General features: G+C 56.0%; 1 protein-coding gene across 1 annotated transcript; it reads left to right on the top strand.

The window, feature by feature from the left end:
- The first annotated feature begins 8,886 nt into the window (after positions 1–8,886).
- On the top strand, positions 8,887–10,817 carry COX8A (cytochrome c oxidase subunit 8A). Its single transcript, XM_004437527.3, has 2 exons — positions 8,887–9,055; positions 10,488–10,817. The coding sequence occupies exons 1-2, from the start codon at positions 8,942–8,944 to the stop codon at positions 10,581–10,583; spliced, it is 210 nt and encodes a 69-aa protein (XP_004437584.1). The 5' UTR covers positions 8,887–8,941; the 3' UTR covers positions 10,584–10,817.
- The last annotated feature ends 6,374 nt before the right edge of the window (positions 10,818–17,191 follow it).

Genomic DNA, 17,191 nt, shown 5'->3' with positions numbered 1-17,191 from the left:
CGCGAGGAGCTTGCCCACCACGTGGTTTCTGCTGCTGGGCTTCGAAGGTGGCCAATTCAGACAAGCGCAGCTGTATTCTAGTTTTTTCTGCTTCTCCCTCTCCAAGTACCACAGAGGCCATTCCTATGCTGCCTGAGGACGAGGGTCTGGGGCAGGTGGGAAGGAGCTGCAGAGGAGCGTCATGGACAGGACAGTCTGATGCAGATGCGTTGTTACTTGGCTGTGGCGGGGAAGGAACTGGCATTTGGGGAGCCCCTGCGGTGCCAGTGACAACCCACACAGTGCTTACTGTGTGCCGGGCGCTGTGGGGCGCCTACTCATATGATCTCATTCACTCCGGATGACAGCCCCGTTCCATCGTGCTGGTGGTGGTCTCAATTTAGAGATCAGTCGAGAGTCCTGGAGTGTGAAGTAACTTCGTGGTCCTAGTAGTAGGTGGCATAGTCAGAATTTGAACCCAGGGTAGGAGGTATTATCCCCACAGAACAGTTAGGTGACCTGAAGCTTGGGAGAGCTGAGGAAGACAGCAGCAAGCCCAGCCTGACTCCCAAGCCCCTTCCCTTCCCTCCATCCCCATGCCCCTCAGAGGCTGTGAGAGACAGAGTTTCTGCCTCCTGAGGAAGCGCCGTCTGCCGGCACAGCCCCCCAGCGGTTGGGAGCCCCCCACATCGGTCCTGGGGGCCCGGGCAGTGATCTCCCGTGTCCGATCTGCAGCGCCCTGGCGCCCAGCGTGCCCCCCAGACAGGACATTGGTGGCACACATGTTTTTGCAGACGTCGGCGTCACACTTCATGACGGAGTTGGAGGTTGTCTTGTTGGTCCTGGAGGACTCCGTGCCTGGCAAGGCAGGCACCTGTTGGCCTCGAGGCCCTGTCTTCCCTCCCAGTGCTTGGCCTGGAGGGACAAAGCTGGCCTGTCGCCCACCAGTAGGGGCACTCTCTCCTGAGAGAGGGGTTACCTTTGTCCCGTGCAGGGGGCTCCCGACAAAGACGGGCACGGAGTTGAGAAGGCTGGTATGGAGGTGTGGCCGCCCCGTGTGGCAGAGGCTTACCCACACGGGAGGGCTGGAAGAGGGTCTTGGGACGGGGAGGTGCTTGTTGCCAGGGGTGATGACCTGCCTGTCCGGTGCCTCGTAGCTCTTCTCCAGAGAGGAGGAGCAGGCAGCCGAGCCATCTCGTGCTCAAAGTCTAAGGCTGAGTGGGGCCGGCCTAGTGGCACAAGCGCTCGGACCCCGGGCTGGCGCTGATGCACTGCTTGTCAAGCCGCGCTGTGATGGCGTCCCGTATAAAGTAGAGGAAGATGGGCACGGATGTTAGCTCAGGGCTGGTCTTCCTCAGCAAAAAAGAGGAGGATTGGCATCGGATGTTAGCTCAGGGCTGGTCTTCCTCACAAAAAAAAAAAGTCTAAGGCCGAGTACCCCCACTTTTCCCTGATCTCCCACTCGGCTGGATGGGGAGGAAAGGGTGAAGGGTTAGAGGAGAGGCGGGCTGTGTCCCCCACCTGTGCCACGTGCCCTGACTCCAGAGCCTGCGGCCCAGCTTAGCCCTCTCTGACCCAGGCCCCCTGAATCCCATCACCTGCCCAGGTGGGAGAGCAGCATGGTGGGCGGCCTCCCACTGCGCGGGCATGCGCACACGGTGCCTGCGCTTCCTGGACTCTGCCCCTGCAGAAGTGGATACGGTGAACCTGTAAGCCTGTTCTTGGGCTTTAGGAATCCTGCCATGAGATCTTAATTATATGAAGATGAACATTCGCTGCAGGCTGGCGGGGGAGGAGCTGCCCCTGCTGGGCTGAGGTCAGATCACACCACACCATGCTCAGTGTAGGCCACCCCAAAGTTGGAGAGAGGAGGCCCTGAAGGGACCGGGCTGAGAAGGGCTAGGAGCCTCTGACGGAATGAGGTTGGGGGGCCCCAGTCGTGAGCCAAGGTGAGGGAGCAGAACTAGAGCTGGCTGCAGCTGCCCGGGAGGAGCGGGCCCAGCTCCCTTCCATGGTGGACTGTTAGCTCCAGGGCCCTGGAAGAAGGGTTGGTGCACCAGTGGGCCTCCTGGCACAGGAGGGCACTGGTACAGGGAGTGGGCCTGGGCGGTGGCTCATCCACCCCATGCCCCTCACCAGTGGTGACAAAAAAGCCATGCTCAGGGAGGATCTTTACCTTCAAGTGTCAGTGAGGTCCCACCCCAGCAGGTCCAGGTGCTGGATGGGAGGGGCAGCGTGTAGCCCTCATGGGCATACTGTGGGAGCCGCCACCCCTGCAGTCAGTATGATGCCTGAGGAGTGGGTTACGTGGGGCTGCAGACGGGGAGCTGGGGAGGGGGAGCAAGGAAGTGGCCTGCCCTCCTGGGGCAGCCTGTGTCCTGAATGTTGGATACAGGGAGTGGGGAGGGGTGGGGAGTGTGGCAGGAGGGGTGTGGGGGTCCAAGGATGGGGCTCTCAGGGGCAGGGCCTTAGCGTATTGAGAACAGTGAAAAAGAATGAGGGACTTCAAAGAAGGGGGCAGGGGTCCAGAGGCAGAGAGCAGTCCGCAGGGTTTGGAGTTGTGGGTCCAAGCTGGGGGCCCAGAGGCAGAGGAATCTGGATATGGGGTCACAGCAGGGTAGGGGTGAGACCGGGGGTGCGGTCCTCACGCTGGTGTGGCCAGAGGCACACAGCAACAGCACAGGCTTGCGGGCCGGCCCCGTGGCTTAGCGGTTAAGTGCGCGCGCTCCGCTGCTGGTGGCCCGGGTTCAGATCCCGGGCGCGCACCGACGCAGTGCTTCTCCGACCATGCTGAGGCTGCGTCCCACATACAGCAACTAGAAGGATGTGCAGCTATGACATATAACTATCTACTGGGGCTTTGGGGGGAAAATAAATAAATAAATAAATAAAATCTTTAAAAAAAAAAACAGCACAGGGTTGGATGGCCACCTACGTGGCAGGAGGGTTGACGGTCTTGAACATGACCTAGGTCATCATCTTGCTGTGGCCTTGGGGTTGAGTGGGGCCTCCGTGAGCATCGCCTGGTGCTCCACCCCGGCCAGATACCTCTGGTTGGAGAAGCTGTGGTGGCAGATCTTCTCCATGTCGTCCCAGTTGGTGACTATGCCATGCTCCACAGGGTACTGGAGGATCAGGTTGCCGTGCATGTTGTGTCTCCTCGCCTGCACACCAGTCCTTCTGGGCTGTGCCCTGGGGAGATGGGGCAGGGAGGCCTTGAGTGTGCTTGGGGGGTGGTCCAGCCAGCAGACCCGCTCCTCCATGGGTCTCAGCTTACTCGTCTGTACCACTGGGGCTGGGGGGGCGGGGGAGCAACAGCTCATGCAGACTCGGAGCCCTGCCACCTGGCCCGCTGCAGGTCGGTCGCTGTGGGCAATCAGCTGCAGGGTGTGGGCCGGCCCTCCAGCCCCAGTGAAGCCGGCCTTCCGAAGCGAAGCCTGAGCTGAGCTGTTGTCCTGCACGTGTGAGCACACAGTGAGCTGACCTCGTCCTGTCACACATGGCTGCTGGCTGTGGGCTGAGGGCCGGAAGGGGTTAACCACTGCCCGGCTCCCACGGGCACCCACCAGCCCACAGCCTTGCTGTACCTTGGCCCGCAGCGGGACCCCTGGGGTGCCCGGGCTGGGACAGCTGTGTCCACTGAGGGGAGCCATCCCCTGCCCCATCCCCTGCTTTTACACCCCATGTCGCTCCACCCCAACAGCTGTGACTGGACCTGCCCCCTGGATGTCTGGTGCCTGGCAGCAGCTGTGCCCCAGGAAGAGGAGACGTCCCTTCTGGGACCCTGCATCATCGCTGTCCCACCCCCAGCCCAGGGGCCCCTTGCTCCTTGTCCAGAGACAATCCAGACCAGTGCCGGCTCAGTTTCCCAAACCAGCACTTTTCTTCTGGTGAGGCCAGGCCGTCCTGCTGCTTTCTCCTGCCCGACTTTGCATGAAAGCCCGTATTTTGCAGATGGGGAAGCTAAGGCCCAGGTAGGGAAAGGGACATTTTCAAGGTAACCCAGCAAATCAGTGTTGGACCTGCGCCCGCTCCTTCTTGAACCCTCCTCCTCTGGACACTGGGCCCTTCCCAAGGCTCTACCAGGGCTTCCTGCTGCTACTCCACCCCCGGGAGACAGCCCCCACGGGCCTTTAGAGAGGCCACAGCTGCCCTCAGCAAGAGCCCTGGGGTCGGCTCCTTCACCCTGCAGCCGTCCCCTGGCCAGCCCTGGGGCTCAGTGCCCAGCACCCCGTCCATGTTCCAGGAGGAGAGTCCAGGCAGGTGGGGGAGGAGCTTAGGTTTGTACCAGCTCCGTTTCAGATGCTCTGGAAGGTGGCAAACTCCAGAAGGTGTGTGTGGGGGCAGCTGAGGAATTCATTCCTGCTGGCCTCACAAGGTTGGGGTTCGCCCCCTCCCAAGACTCACAAGCTCAGTGTTTGGATAGAGCAGTTGTTGGGTCGAAGCCTTTAATGGACAGGTGGCCAGGCCTGGGGTGGGGGGTACCCAGTGTTTCTCCAGCCTGTGTACGGCCAGAGGGGTCTGGGCGCCAGCTCTGGGATGGGGCACCTGGGATCATCCCAGCCCTTGTATGGCCGTCAGGGCTTGGGGGTGTGGGCTGTGAAGCTGGTCTCAGGATTAGGGACCAGCTCCCCTCCCCATCCCCAAGGCTTGGGATCTATTCCTACTGCCCCACTCAGGGGAGGGGAGTGGGCGGGACAGCTTGGGCCCTTGGATCAGAGCCAGGACACAGGCTGGGACCTTAGGCCTCACTCCCATGCAGGGAGAGAGTCCCAGAAATCTGAGCGTGGTGGGTGGTCCCGGGGTGGGAGGATGAGCTGCCCATCCTTGCAGACAGCACAGCAGTTGCCAGGGTGATGGATGAGATCCCTGCTCTTTGGAAACCTGTCCTGGGTCCCTGGCTCCCAGAGAGTCTGTCACCCTGTAGGGCAAACCTCCCTCACTGGACCAGCCAATCCCCTCTCCTTGCTTGTTTATCTTAATGCCACAAGAAGGGCCCAATGTGCAATCTTGGAAGATGTAGCAGAAAAAGACCAAAAATCACTTATTTTCCCACAACCGTCTAGAGAACACCACCGTTCACAATTTGTGTGTGTCCTTCCAGACTTTTATCTATGCATGTCTATTTCCCTGGATATTTTTTCTGTTTTGGAAAAACAAGATGATATCACACATTGTGTTCTCCTTGCTTTTTTCTTGTCTGTTTTAAACCTTTTTTAACTGAAGTGTAACAAGCACATAGGAAAGTGCCCAAGTCACGAGCGTCCAGCCACTCGTGACGGGATCATCACAGAGTGAACACGTTCGTGTAACCAGCACCCAGAAGCCCCATCACCTCTCTTCCATCCCTGTGTCCTCCCTCTTCCCCCAGGACCCCACCACCTGACACTCCTCCAATGGCTCAGTCCTGTCCTCTGCTGCACTGTATGGAAACTGGATCACACAGTCTGTGCTCTTCTATGTCTGGCCCCTTCTACTCAACGTTGTGTCTGTGGGAACCATCTATGTTGTGGCTGTAGTTTGTTCATTTCCGTTCCTATATAGTGCTTTGTCGTATAAAACACCACACAGTGCCCTGCTTTCTTGTTGAGGGACTGTCCCTGGTTTGGAGGGGGGGGGCGGCAGCTGGGGGAAGAGCAGAGACATTGGTATTAATCCAGCAGACAGACCTCGGTGTACACCCTGCCCTGGCATTTGTAGATTCAGCCTCGGGACTTAACCTCTGCCAGCCTCTTTCCTCCTCTCTGATCGTGGTTCTGAGAGAAGCCACATCACAGTGGCCTTGGGGAAAGCCCTGGAACAGAGCACACATGTGTCTGCTCGACAAACACTTGCTTCCATTCCTCCAGCTGCTGGTGAAGGAGACGAACGTGCGGTTCCCCAGGAGTAGCCCCGGGAACCACAGCAAGTCTCGCCCTTTCCTCAAGTATCTCCAGGCCTCTTGCCTGGCTGTGCTCTAGTCTGGGTGTTATTGTAGGACAAAGGGCTGACTGAGCCCAGTAGGGCAGCAGGGAGGTCCTTGTTCCTTGCTTCTCCCAGTAGCAGGCAGCTGGGGCCTGAGCCTCCCAGCCCTGTGCCCTCTTGGGATGGAGTGGGGGGCAGTTTAAAAGTATTGGCTATTTGCCAGGGCCCAGGGCAGGGTGAGGACAGAGGCCCTGGTAGCTGGAGGTGGGGCTGGGCTGAGACTGCTGGACATTAACAATACCCATGAATGGGGTGGGGAGATAGGGGAAGGGTGGGGAAGGGCCCTGGATAGCTCAGGGTGTGGGAGTCCATCCCTCCAGAAGCAGCTCAGGCACAGCCTGCCCTTCGGGGTACTCTGGGTCCGTTGCCACCTTTCTGTGAGCACCCCACCCCCGCACCCCTATGGGGCTGAGGTTTCTCCTCCGAAGCTCCCGTTTTCCCAGTCTCTTGCCACTCCACCCCACCCGCCTCCTGCCACAGCCTTTCACGCTGTTGACCAGGACGTCAAAACTGGAACTTCTGGAAACTCTCCCTCTCTGAAGTGGCTTGTGTGACGGTTAAAAGCATGAGTTTTGAAGCAGAACTGCCCTGGAATCCTGGCTACGCAGCCTTGTAGCTGTGTGACCTGGAGCAGGTCTCCCAGCTCGCCAGGCTTATTTCCTCATTTGTCAAAAATTTGGAATAATAACAGCATCTGCCTCAAGACGTTGTTGTGAAGATGCAATGAGATCATACAGGTAAGGCTGTTACTGCACCAAGGGCACGATCCGCTTGCTGCCAGACAAAAGCCAATCATCAAAAGGCAAGATGGTGGCCAGAGAAAGGGCAGTTTATTACAGCTTGCTAGCAAGGGGGAAGATGGCCGACTAATGTCCTGTCCGAAAAAGTCTTACAAAACAAACACTATGGGCCAGTTGTGTAGAGTCTCCGGGTGGGGGAGGCATCTGATCTCTGGGTGGGGGCAGACATCTGTTCTTAGTTCCTGATAGTCTTTGGTTTTACTGGATATGCATCAGAGACCAGAGCAATGCCCTATGCCCTGATTTTTCTGTTGTCATTGATGATGGCTATCAGCATACACTCTCTGCCCGGGGGTCATCACATTCCTAAGGAACTCAAAAGAACAAAGTTATCAACTTATTGCAGCTGGAAGGGGCCATAAAATCCACAGAGCATGTCAGTTAATCAGAGGTCATTCAATGTTACAATATGGTTTCTTTTCTACAATATGGCTTCCCTTATGTCAACCTTGTTTCGAGTCGGTATCAAGGCCTGGCTCCCCGGCTGGCCCCTCATCCCCTCTCCTGTTCACCTTCTACCTCCTTGAATACTTTACAGTCTCCTGCAGTTCTTAAATGTTCTCTGAGTGTCCTATGTGTGCCAGGCTCTTTGGAGACAGCAGTGAACCAGACTCAGGCTTTGCCCTTGGGTGGTCCCCAGTCTAGGATGGAGACTGACTCTGTGGGTAGTGCCATTGATACTGAACCTGTTAATCTCAAATTCGTGTGCCCAATGCACAGTAAGCCAATCACTGAGACATCTTGGAGATGGAGAAAGGTTTACTCAAATTGGCCAAACAAGAAGGAGGGAGGATAAGTTCTCTCAAATCTGCCTTCATAAGAGAAGAAAGCAGGGGGTTTTATAGATCTAAGGGGTTTGGCAGGAGGAGTTTCAGAGAAAAAAAGGGGAAATCCATGTTTCTTTCACTCCAGATAAGCCCTTGGGCAATTTGACTTCTGGCCATCAGTGTCACCTGGGGGCTGGTTATCTGGCGTAACTTCCTTGAAGGCATTCTTTTTCTCCTGTAAAAGAAGCTCATAAATCCTTATGACCCTTGAGTCACGGCTCAGGTTAAACAAGAAAACAGCAAATTGACAAGATTAACTTCTTTTCATAACAAGGTGGAAAGGTAATCTTATTGAATATTTACAGTAACTCTCAGGTACACAGCTTCACCATCACAGAGGCTGCTGGGCACAGAGGTGGCACAGGCCTGGGGTGGCCAGCGAAGGCTTCCTGACGCAGTGCCACCGTCACTTCTTATCACATCATGGCCCTTTTCATAGCTTTTCATTAAGTGCTTGTTCATTATCCGTCTCCTCTCTGGAAGGTCAGTTCTGTGATCAGGGAGGCTTTTCCACCTTGTTCACTACGTGTCCAGGACAGTACCTAGCAGACAGTAGGGGCTAGTAAATATCTGCTGAATAAACTAAGCTGTACCAGTAAGTGGAGGCCTGGAGGTAGGAGTCAGTGTGGTGGAAAAGGAGGGCTAGGTAAGAGTTGAAAATGTGTTCTAGGTAGAACATAAAATGCAAAGCAAAAGGATTGGGGGTGGGTGTGGGGGGAGGACCAGAGAGCAAGGAGGAAGGTGTGGAATTGTGTGGAATAGTTAGAGATGAGGCTGGAGAGAGACATCCAGGAATTGAGACTTTGTCTAGTAAGCAATGGGGAGCCACTGAAATGTAAGTAGGTGTATGATTTGGGTAGATTCATGTTTAAAAAGGAAGGAGGGAGGGAGAGAGACTGGAATTGGAGAGGGTAATAGTAGTGAGGAGAGTTCAACTACGAGGTTAGTGTCAGTCTTTTGGCCGGAAATAACGGAGGCCTGACGGAGAAGGGGGTATTTGTGAATAGAAAGAGATTTGAGAATGAATGGAGGGAGGAGTCAATAATGCCGCCCTTGTTTTTGGCTTATGTGATTGGGTGGTCGTAGATGTCACTCATCAAGATAGGCCGTCTTGGAGGCGGAGCATTATCGAAAGGAACGCCCCTCCATGCCCCGCCCATCGGTGGTAAGATGGCGTTGATTGGCTGTTTCGAGGAACGCGCCAAAAACTGACAGGGGCTGGCGGGAGGCGTGTCCTTCGTCATTTCCGGGAGACTTCCGGGCCGCCCTTTCCCGGCGTCCCCCGCCCCGGAACTTCCGCCCGCCGCCGCCATTTTGACTTCCCGACCTTGGGTTGCGCTGGCTGCGCTGCGGAGTGCGCCGGTTGCGGTCATGTCCGTGTTGACGCCACTGCTGCTGAGGGGCCTGACGGGCCCGGCCCGGCGGCTTCTGGTGCCGCGCGCCCAGGTCCATTCCAAGCCGGCGCGGGAGCAGCTCGGGACCATGGTGAGGAGCGGGCGGGGAGGGCGCGGGTCCCGCGGCGGGGTCGGGGGCGCGCTGGGCCTCGGCGGCCCGCAGCGTAGCGGTTTGGGAGTGTCCGCGGGCGCCAACGTGGGCGCAGTGCCCGGGGGACAGTCGGTGCTCTGCCGGCCCCCGCCCTGTCGCTCACTCGCTCTGCAGCCTCGAGCAAGCTTCCTGAGCCCTTTCTGAACCCCTTCACTCATCGGTCCATTGGGTGTGCCCTACGACGGTCAGCGACGAGAATGGTTATTAGGGAAGGGGGGGGCAGGAGGACCACAACAGGTCTGTGTAGTTCCCAGAAATGTCATTAACCCTTAATAACAAGTTGCACCTGTTTGGCGCTTTTATACATCGGCCTCAGTGGCAGAACTCGGCCTTGCATGCGGATCTTCAGCGTCCAGGTTCGGGGCCCCGAGTTAGGAGCGGAGCCGGGGGAGCGCTGCCATGGAGGGAATCATCGTGGTAGTTGTAACTGGCATCCGCCGAGTGTGTGCCGTGTGCCGGGCACTGTGCTGGTCTCATTCCGTCCTCCCAGTGACCCCGAGAAGAGAGGGCCGTTGTCTCCATTTCGTGGTGGAGGGAAGTGAAATTTAGGAGCGGTGTGTTGGCATGTGAAAAGTCACACCTTCAGTGGCAAAGAAGGAATGTGACCCCCAGTCTGACTCCAGGTTGTCCTGTGGTCTTAACTGCTGTAGGGGCTGTGGAAGTGACTGTAAAGTCTTTTATCTCCAGCCCCAAAGGATGAATAGCGGTTCTGGAAAGGAGATGGGAAGGGAAGGCGGTTAAGGCAAGGAAGGGGAGGTGCATTTTTATTATTTATTTATTTTGTGAGGAAGATCAGCTCTGAGCTAACATCGGTGCCAATCCTCCTCTTTTTGCTGAGGAAGACCTGCTCTGAGCTAACATCTATTGCCTAATCCTCCTCCTTTTTTCTCCCCAAAGCCCCAGTAGATAGTTGTATGTCATAGCTGCACATCCTTCTAGTTGCTGTATGTGGGATGCGGCCTCAGCATGGCCAGAGAAGCAGTGCGTTGGTGCGCGCCCGGAATCCCAAACCGGGCCGCCAGTAGCGGAGCGCGCGCTCTTAACCGCTAAGCCACGGACCGGCCGGGAGGTGCATTTTTAGAGTTATCTGCCTATGCAAGGTTCCTGGATCCCAACAGACCAGGTTTAAAATCCTGTTCCTGTGCTTCACTTTATCAGCTGGTGGTGGATTCTCCCTGGGTCCTAACCCAGACTGCCCCCCACCCCCATATCTGACCCTAGAGTGGGCCTTGGATCTGCTGTGTCCCTCCTCTGGAGCGTGACTGTTGACTCCCTGAGGGGGCTTTCTGCTACCTGGGAGGACCTCTCAGACTACCAGAAGCCTGGGGGCATCCTTACTCTGGGGGTTCCCTTTTTCTTGTGCTCTGTGTAGGATGTCGCCGTTGGGCTCACCTCCTGCTTCCTGTGTTTCCTCCTGCCGTTGGGCTGGGTCCTGTCACACCTGGAGAGCTACAAGAAGCGGGAGTGAAGGGAGCTGGCCTCTCCCTGACCCTGTGACCTGACCACCCCTGGCCTGTCCTCATCATGTCTGCTGCATTCCTGGCCGGCCTCCCCTGGATCACGTCCTTCTGTTACAGTGACCTTTTCTGCAATCATGATCTCTCGATTCCTCCGTGGAGACCTCCTGGGACCACGTGTATCTGTTTATGAGGCCCTGCTCAGTAGGGCCCCCCTTGTAACAATAAAGTCTATTTAAACCTTGCTTCAGGAACTCATCGTGCCTTCAGCCTGGGCTCTTGCCTCCCCATGAGCTGAGGATGGTGTTGGGTGGGGATGTGGGGAAGAGAGCCTGGCAGCCGCACCTCTCTGCTGGCTACCTGCCCTGTGGTAGGTCGCGTGTGCTCAGCTGTTCTCCTTGCTGCCTGGAAGTGGCGCTTGCTTTGCATGCTTTCCTGTGTTTAAATGTTTTCTGGCTTCTGGGGAAAACAGATCCTCTTGTCATTGGGCAGCTTTTCTTGCTCGTCCCCTCTAGCTGCCTTGGTTGTGCCAAGCTTAAGGCTGTGTGTGCATGTCCGTGTGTCTGTCTCTCCCATTGGGGCCAGCTCTGCAGCTGGACGCCCTTTCTGTACGGGGCCACCCTTTCCTGTCCTCGGTTGGTGGGCTCCAGCCATTTCTCAGGTGCTTGTTGCCCTTCTTAGTTGGAGGATGGCACTTTACAGAATTTTGCCTTTTTTTTTTTGGTGAGAAAGATTAGCCCTGAGCTAACATCTGTTGCCAATCCTCCTCTTTTTGCTGAGGAAGATTGGCCCTGGGCTAACATCTGTGCCCATCTTCCTCCACTTTTTTTTTTTTTTAATATGTGGGATGCCACCACAGCATAGCTTGATGAGCAGTACTTCGGTCTGTGCTCGGGATTTGAACCTGGGAACCCCAGGCCACCGAAACAGAGCACGCGAACTTAACCACTACACCACCGGGCTGGCCCTGAATCTTGCTTTTTTATGTCAACTCTGGGGCCGCTTTCCTTTAACACTGTATCCGTAAATGCTTGTGGACTGACTGGCTTCCTATTCTCCCTGCCTGCTTCCCTGCCCCCTCCCCTTCTTGGCTTGGGGCATTTGCTGCTCCATCCCCAGGGTCCTTGCTCGGTGGTTCTCCTTGGAGGGCTGGGGGGTGCCTCCTTAGCTGGCACAGTGCATGGGAGGCGCCCCACACTGCGCTGGAATCCTAACTGCCGGTGTCTGGAAGGAATGCTCACACCTGCCACCTCCACGCCTGGAGGAGGAGGCGGCTTTTGCTCTCCTCTGTGTCTGCTGTGCTGAACAGACATGTTCAGTGTCCCCTGTGGATCTGAGGCTACCAGGACGCCTGGGGACAGGATGGTGGGCAAAGATGCCAGGTGAGAGCTGAGGGGCTCTGGTGTGGTTGGCCTGAGGGGTCACCCCCAACTGAGGGGGTCAGAATGCACATCTCCCCGCCCCTCTTCTGCAGGGCTCTTGTTTCCTGATTTGTGTTGACAGAAGCTGAAGGTGGACCCTGGTCTCCCTCCCTGTGCCCAGTCTTTCCTGGCCTTCTTGTGTGGTGTCCAGTGATGCTTCTGGGACCGAGGGCTGGATACTGTGGCGAGTTCAGCTCATGCCCATGGCTGCTTCCCCGAGGGGTGGGGAGTGGCTGCCTGCCTCCTAAAAGGCTTCTTTCCTTCCACACAAACAGCCTTTGTGTCTGGGCCTGAGGAGACAGGGCCTAGAGTGTTGGGAGGTGTGCAGGGGTTGGGATATTGGCCAGGGGAAGGGAGAGCCCATGTTGGATCTGAAGGGCTGGCCAGAGCCGGGCTGGGGTGCTGAGCGAGGGGCATCTACCTGTTGCTTGCAGGCCCCTCAACAGCTCCCTTGCCTTGGGGGGGAAGGGGCCTCGTGGCTGTTTCCCCCCAAACAGTGGGGTCACCCCTGTGCCATGCCTCACTCTGGGAGGCTCTCCTGTTCACACTTCCTGAGCAGAGGGGTCCAAGCTGCTTGGCCCTTGGTTGGCTCGGGGTTGCTGTGGGCACAGTAGGCCGTGGGGCTGCCATGGAGCAAGAACGCGACACCAGGAGAGGAGAGCTGTCTTGAGTTCCTGTGCTAACTCCACTGCCCTGCCAAGGGTTTGATTGGGTGGCCCCCATTTTTGTGCCCCTGGAACCCAAAGGGACACAATGGTTCCTCCTTTCAAGGAAGACGACTCTAGCCCAAAGCCGTGTGTCTCAAGCCACCCCTCAGGTTGATGGGAAGCCGGCAGTTACAGGCGAGTCCTCGGGACCCTGGTCTCAGGAAGCCCTTAGCAAGCCCAACGGCTCCTCCTGCCCCTGCGCCCCCACAACCCTCCGGGTCCCACAGCATACGTAGAGGTGGGCAGGGTCACACACGGGGGGGTGGATGGGAGACTTTAGGGTGCGAGTGACCCGTCATGCTTGAACCCCAATCTCCCCTTGGTCCTCAGCGTGGCTACTAGGCCTGAAATCTGGTCACCTTTGAGTATCCCTCTTGCATCCCTAACCAAATCAGGGGCCCTGGGGCCAGTCCCTGTAGAGAAAACAAGGCTCGTTGTGCTCCCAAACAGCATTTTGTGTGTCTCTTTTTGTCCGATCCTGAGTCTGGAGAGGTGGGTGCCTGTGCCCGGGTGTGCACGCTGGGTCAGGGGAGGCTGTGGTCATCGGAGATGCTGTAATGTCAACAGCAGTATGGGGCCAGCCTGTGGTGCAGCAGTTAAGTTTGCACGCTCTGCTTCGGCAGCCCGGGGTTCACCAGTTTGGATCCTGGGTGCGGACCTACTCACCGCTCATCAAGCCATGCTGAGGTGGGGTTCCACATAGAACTAGAAGGACCTACAACTAGGATGTACAACTGTGTACTGGGACCTTGGGGACAAAAAAGAAAAAGAGGAAGATTGGCAACAGATGTTAGCTCAGGGCCAATCTTCCTCAAAAACAAACAAACAAAAAACTGGACTGAGAGTCAGGAGGCCTGGGTTGGAGGCCTGATTTACTATGTGACCTCTCAGCCTCAGTTTTCATGATTGTAAAATGAAGGTGATGTGGCAGGCAGAATAATATTCCCCCAAAGATGTCCATGCCCTGATCCCTGCAGCCTGTCACCATCTTACCTTACATGACCAAGGGGACTTTGCAGATGTGATTAAAGTTAGGCACATTGAAATGAGAGATTGTCCATGGGCCCAGTGTAATCACGAGTCCTTAAGGTGGACAAGGAAGGCAGATATGCATCTCAGATGCCACCCGAGAAGGACTCCACCTGCTGTGGCTGGCTTTGAAGATGGAGAAAGTGGGCCATAGCCACAGAATGCAGTGGCCTCTAGAAGCTGGGAACAGCCCTCAGTTTACAATACAGGGACCTCAGTCCTACAGCCACAAGGAACTGAATTCTGCCGACAGCCTGCATGAGTAGCAAGCATATTCTCCCTCTGAGCCTCCGGGAGAGAACGCAGCCCGCAGATGCCTTGATTTTAGTCCAGCGAAATCCATACCAGACCTCTGATGTCTAGAACGGTAAAGTTATACATTTGTGTTATTTTAAGCCACTAGGTTTGTGGTGGTTTGTTACAGCAGCAATAAAGAAGCTAATGCCGGGGCCGGCCCCATAGCTTAGCGGTTAAGTGCGCGCGCTCTGCTACTGGCAGCCGGGGTTCGGATCCCGGGCGTGCACCGGCGCACCGCTTTTCCGGCCATGCTGAGGCCGCGTCCCACATACAGCAACTAGAAGGATGTGCAGCTATGACATACAACTGTCCACTGGGGCTTTGGGGGAAAATAAATAAATAAAATTATTAAAAAAAAAAAAAAAGCTAATGCCTCGTTCTCCTGGTGCTGTGAGGCTCTCCCAGGGGGACCCGCACCCCTGGATCGGACCCTCAACAGACTTGAGGGGAACTGGAATGTGGGGCATTTACAGGAGTGTGGGGGGGTGCGAGGCTGTGGAGGGCCTCTCCCTTTGCTGCCTCTGCCCCTCCTCTGTTTGCTTTCTGCCTTAGGTGGCCTGGACCCTGCAGGCAAGTATCAACCCCGCCAGCAGCCAGAAGTACACCCCCCGCTCAGCTTCCTCAGCCTGGCCTCTGCACCGTCGAAGCCTCACTAGACTCTGATTTTGGAGCCTGCTGCCTGTGGACCATCCTGGGTTCCTGCGGTGGCAGCTCCAGAGGTTCATTTGGGGGCGGGCTTGGCCCCACTCTTCCCGTCCTGGCAGCTGCCTGCCTCCCAAGCCTGCCGTGGGAAGGATCGCCGAGCCTCATCTTTGGCCCGCTTTTGAGGCTTTCTCCTGGCTGTGGCCTTCCCGTGAGGACTGTGGCTGTCCCAGGGCCCATGCCCTGTCCTTGTTGCCTGGCCCCCTCCCCTGAGGGGTGGAAGAGGTTGGGTGGGCCTGGAAGCCATGTGGCCCTCTGGGGCCCCTGTGCTGTCCTGTAAACTCTTCCTCTGCAGCTGAAGTTTCACAGCCCCTGGGTCCTGGTATGGGGTCTCCTCTCCCTCCACCTGACAGAATCCTACAGACATGGATGTGGGTCCGGACACACTCCGGGCCAGAGGGGCTGTGAGGAGGCATCTTTGCCATGTCGGTCCTATGGAAAATAAAGTCCTGGGCTCCTGCCTGTCGCCTTTCTGACTATATCCAACAGCAGCCTGAACCCAAGCGCCATGGCTGCCTGTTACATTACAGGCCTCGGCAGCCAGGGCCAGCAGTGCTGGACCATTTCACGGTTGGCAAGGTGGGAGGCGGAGATAAATGCTTGGAGCTCTGCAGGTGACTCCTGGCAGATGTGCCAGCTGGGTTTCAGATGCTTCTGGATAGGGAATCAAAATCCTAAAATAGTAAAAGATGGAATGAGGGTAAGAAAACAGTTATTAACCACCAAATAAATTGGCATGGAAAAGAGCGGGGCAAAAGTTGACTATCCTGGGGCTGGATTAAGAACCAAAGCTTCCCTCTGGCCATTTCTTTCTGGCCTGCAAGAGGGGAGGGCTGGGCAACAGCTAGGAGAGAGGACCGTCATTTGCAGGCCCTTTATTGAGGGTGCGGGTCTGTTCTTTAAGCCCCAGACCCTGGCACGGGAGGGAGGCATTTACTTGGTGTGGGCAGCCTGGCTGGTCCAGCATTGGGCCCCAACTGGGATTCCTCTCACTCTCCAGGGCGGCTGTGTTCCTTGTCCCCACCACTAGTCCCAACCCCAGCTCCCCCTGTGCCGCCCCCCACGGACTCCCTAGTCGAAGTATGGCAGGGAGTAGGGGTGGTGTTGTCTTATAGCTATTTTCAAGATTTTGAAAAGCCAAATAGAAATCACGTTTTGTCATCAACTGTCTTAGCTCTTCATTTCGTGACACCAGCTCTCTTCTACTGACTGTAGATCTGATTGGTGGTTACAGATTTCACTGGTAAAATTGGGAAAAGGAATAAACAGTTTGGTATGCATGGGGTCCAAACACAGTGGACCTTTTGCTTACCCGAGTTTGGAAGCAACCCCAAGCCTCAATGACCCAATAAATACTAATTTGCCGTGTTGCTGGGAGAAGGCCACCGTGGGCTGTGTGGGGAGCCCAGGCACCAACTGCCCCTGCTCCAGGACTGGATGTAGCTCATGAAAACATTTGGTCATATTCCACTCCTGTACCATCATGAACGGAGGCATCTGACTGGAACCCAGGTGCAGCCTCCCCGAGGGCTAAAAGACCACTGTCCTGTCATGAAAAAGGCCCTCAGTAGTGCAAAGTTGGGAGCCAGAGCCCCAGGCTATACCCTCTCTAACAGCATCTTCAGCTTTCAAGGCCCTGCCACTTTTTTTTTTTTTTAAAGATTTTATTTATTTTATTTTTTCCCCCCAAAGCCCCAGTGGATAGTTGTGTGTCGTAGCTGCACATCCTTCTAGTTGCTGCACGTGGGACTCGGCCTCAGGATGAACGGAGAAGTGGTGCCTCGATGCGCACCCGGGATCCGAACCCGGGCCACCAGCATCACAGTGCGCGCACTTAACCACCAAGCCACAGGGCCGGCCCGGCCCTGCCACTTTTTAAACATTTTTTTTCTTTTTTGGTTAGCTCAGTGTGGCCCTGAGCTAACACCTGTTGCCAATCTTCCTTTTTGTTTTTGGTGAGGAAGATTAGCCCTGAGCTAACATCTGTTGCCAATCCTCCACTTTTTCCTGAGGAATATTGGCCCTGGGCTAACATCCAAGCCCATTTTCCTCTACTTTATATGTGGGACGCCACCACAGCATGGCTTGATAAGCGGTGCGTAGGTCCGCGCCTGGGATCAGAACCTGCAAACGCCGGGCCACCGAAGCAGAGTGCTCGAACCTAACCACTACGCCACCGGGCTGGCCGCCCACCATAAGCTTTTTATCTTTAGATAATTCACAGGCAAGTTTAATATATTAACACAGAAGGATCCCGTGTACTTTTTACCCAGTTTCCCCTATTGGTAACATGTTGCATCTTGCAAAACTATAGTACAGCAGATACCAGGATATTCACACACGGCCAAGACTTCCATCTCCACAAAGATGCCTGACCTATCCCTTCTACGAGCACACCCACTTCCCTTGGCCCCCACCCCCTCCTTACTCCTGGCAACCACCAATCTGGTATCCATTTTTATC

The sequence above is a fragment of the Ceratotherium simum genome, chromosome 34 (genome assembly GCF_057802395.1).
Source record: "Ceratotherium simum simum isolate JZ-2026a chromosome 34, ASM5780239v1, whole genome shotgun sequence".
Classification (NCBI taxonomy): Eukaryota; Metazoa; Chordata; class Mammalia; order Perissodactyla; family Rhinocerotidae; genus Ceratotherium; species Ceratotherium simum.
This window is presented reverse-complemented; position numbering and strand designations above follow the sequence as displayed.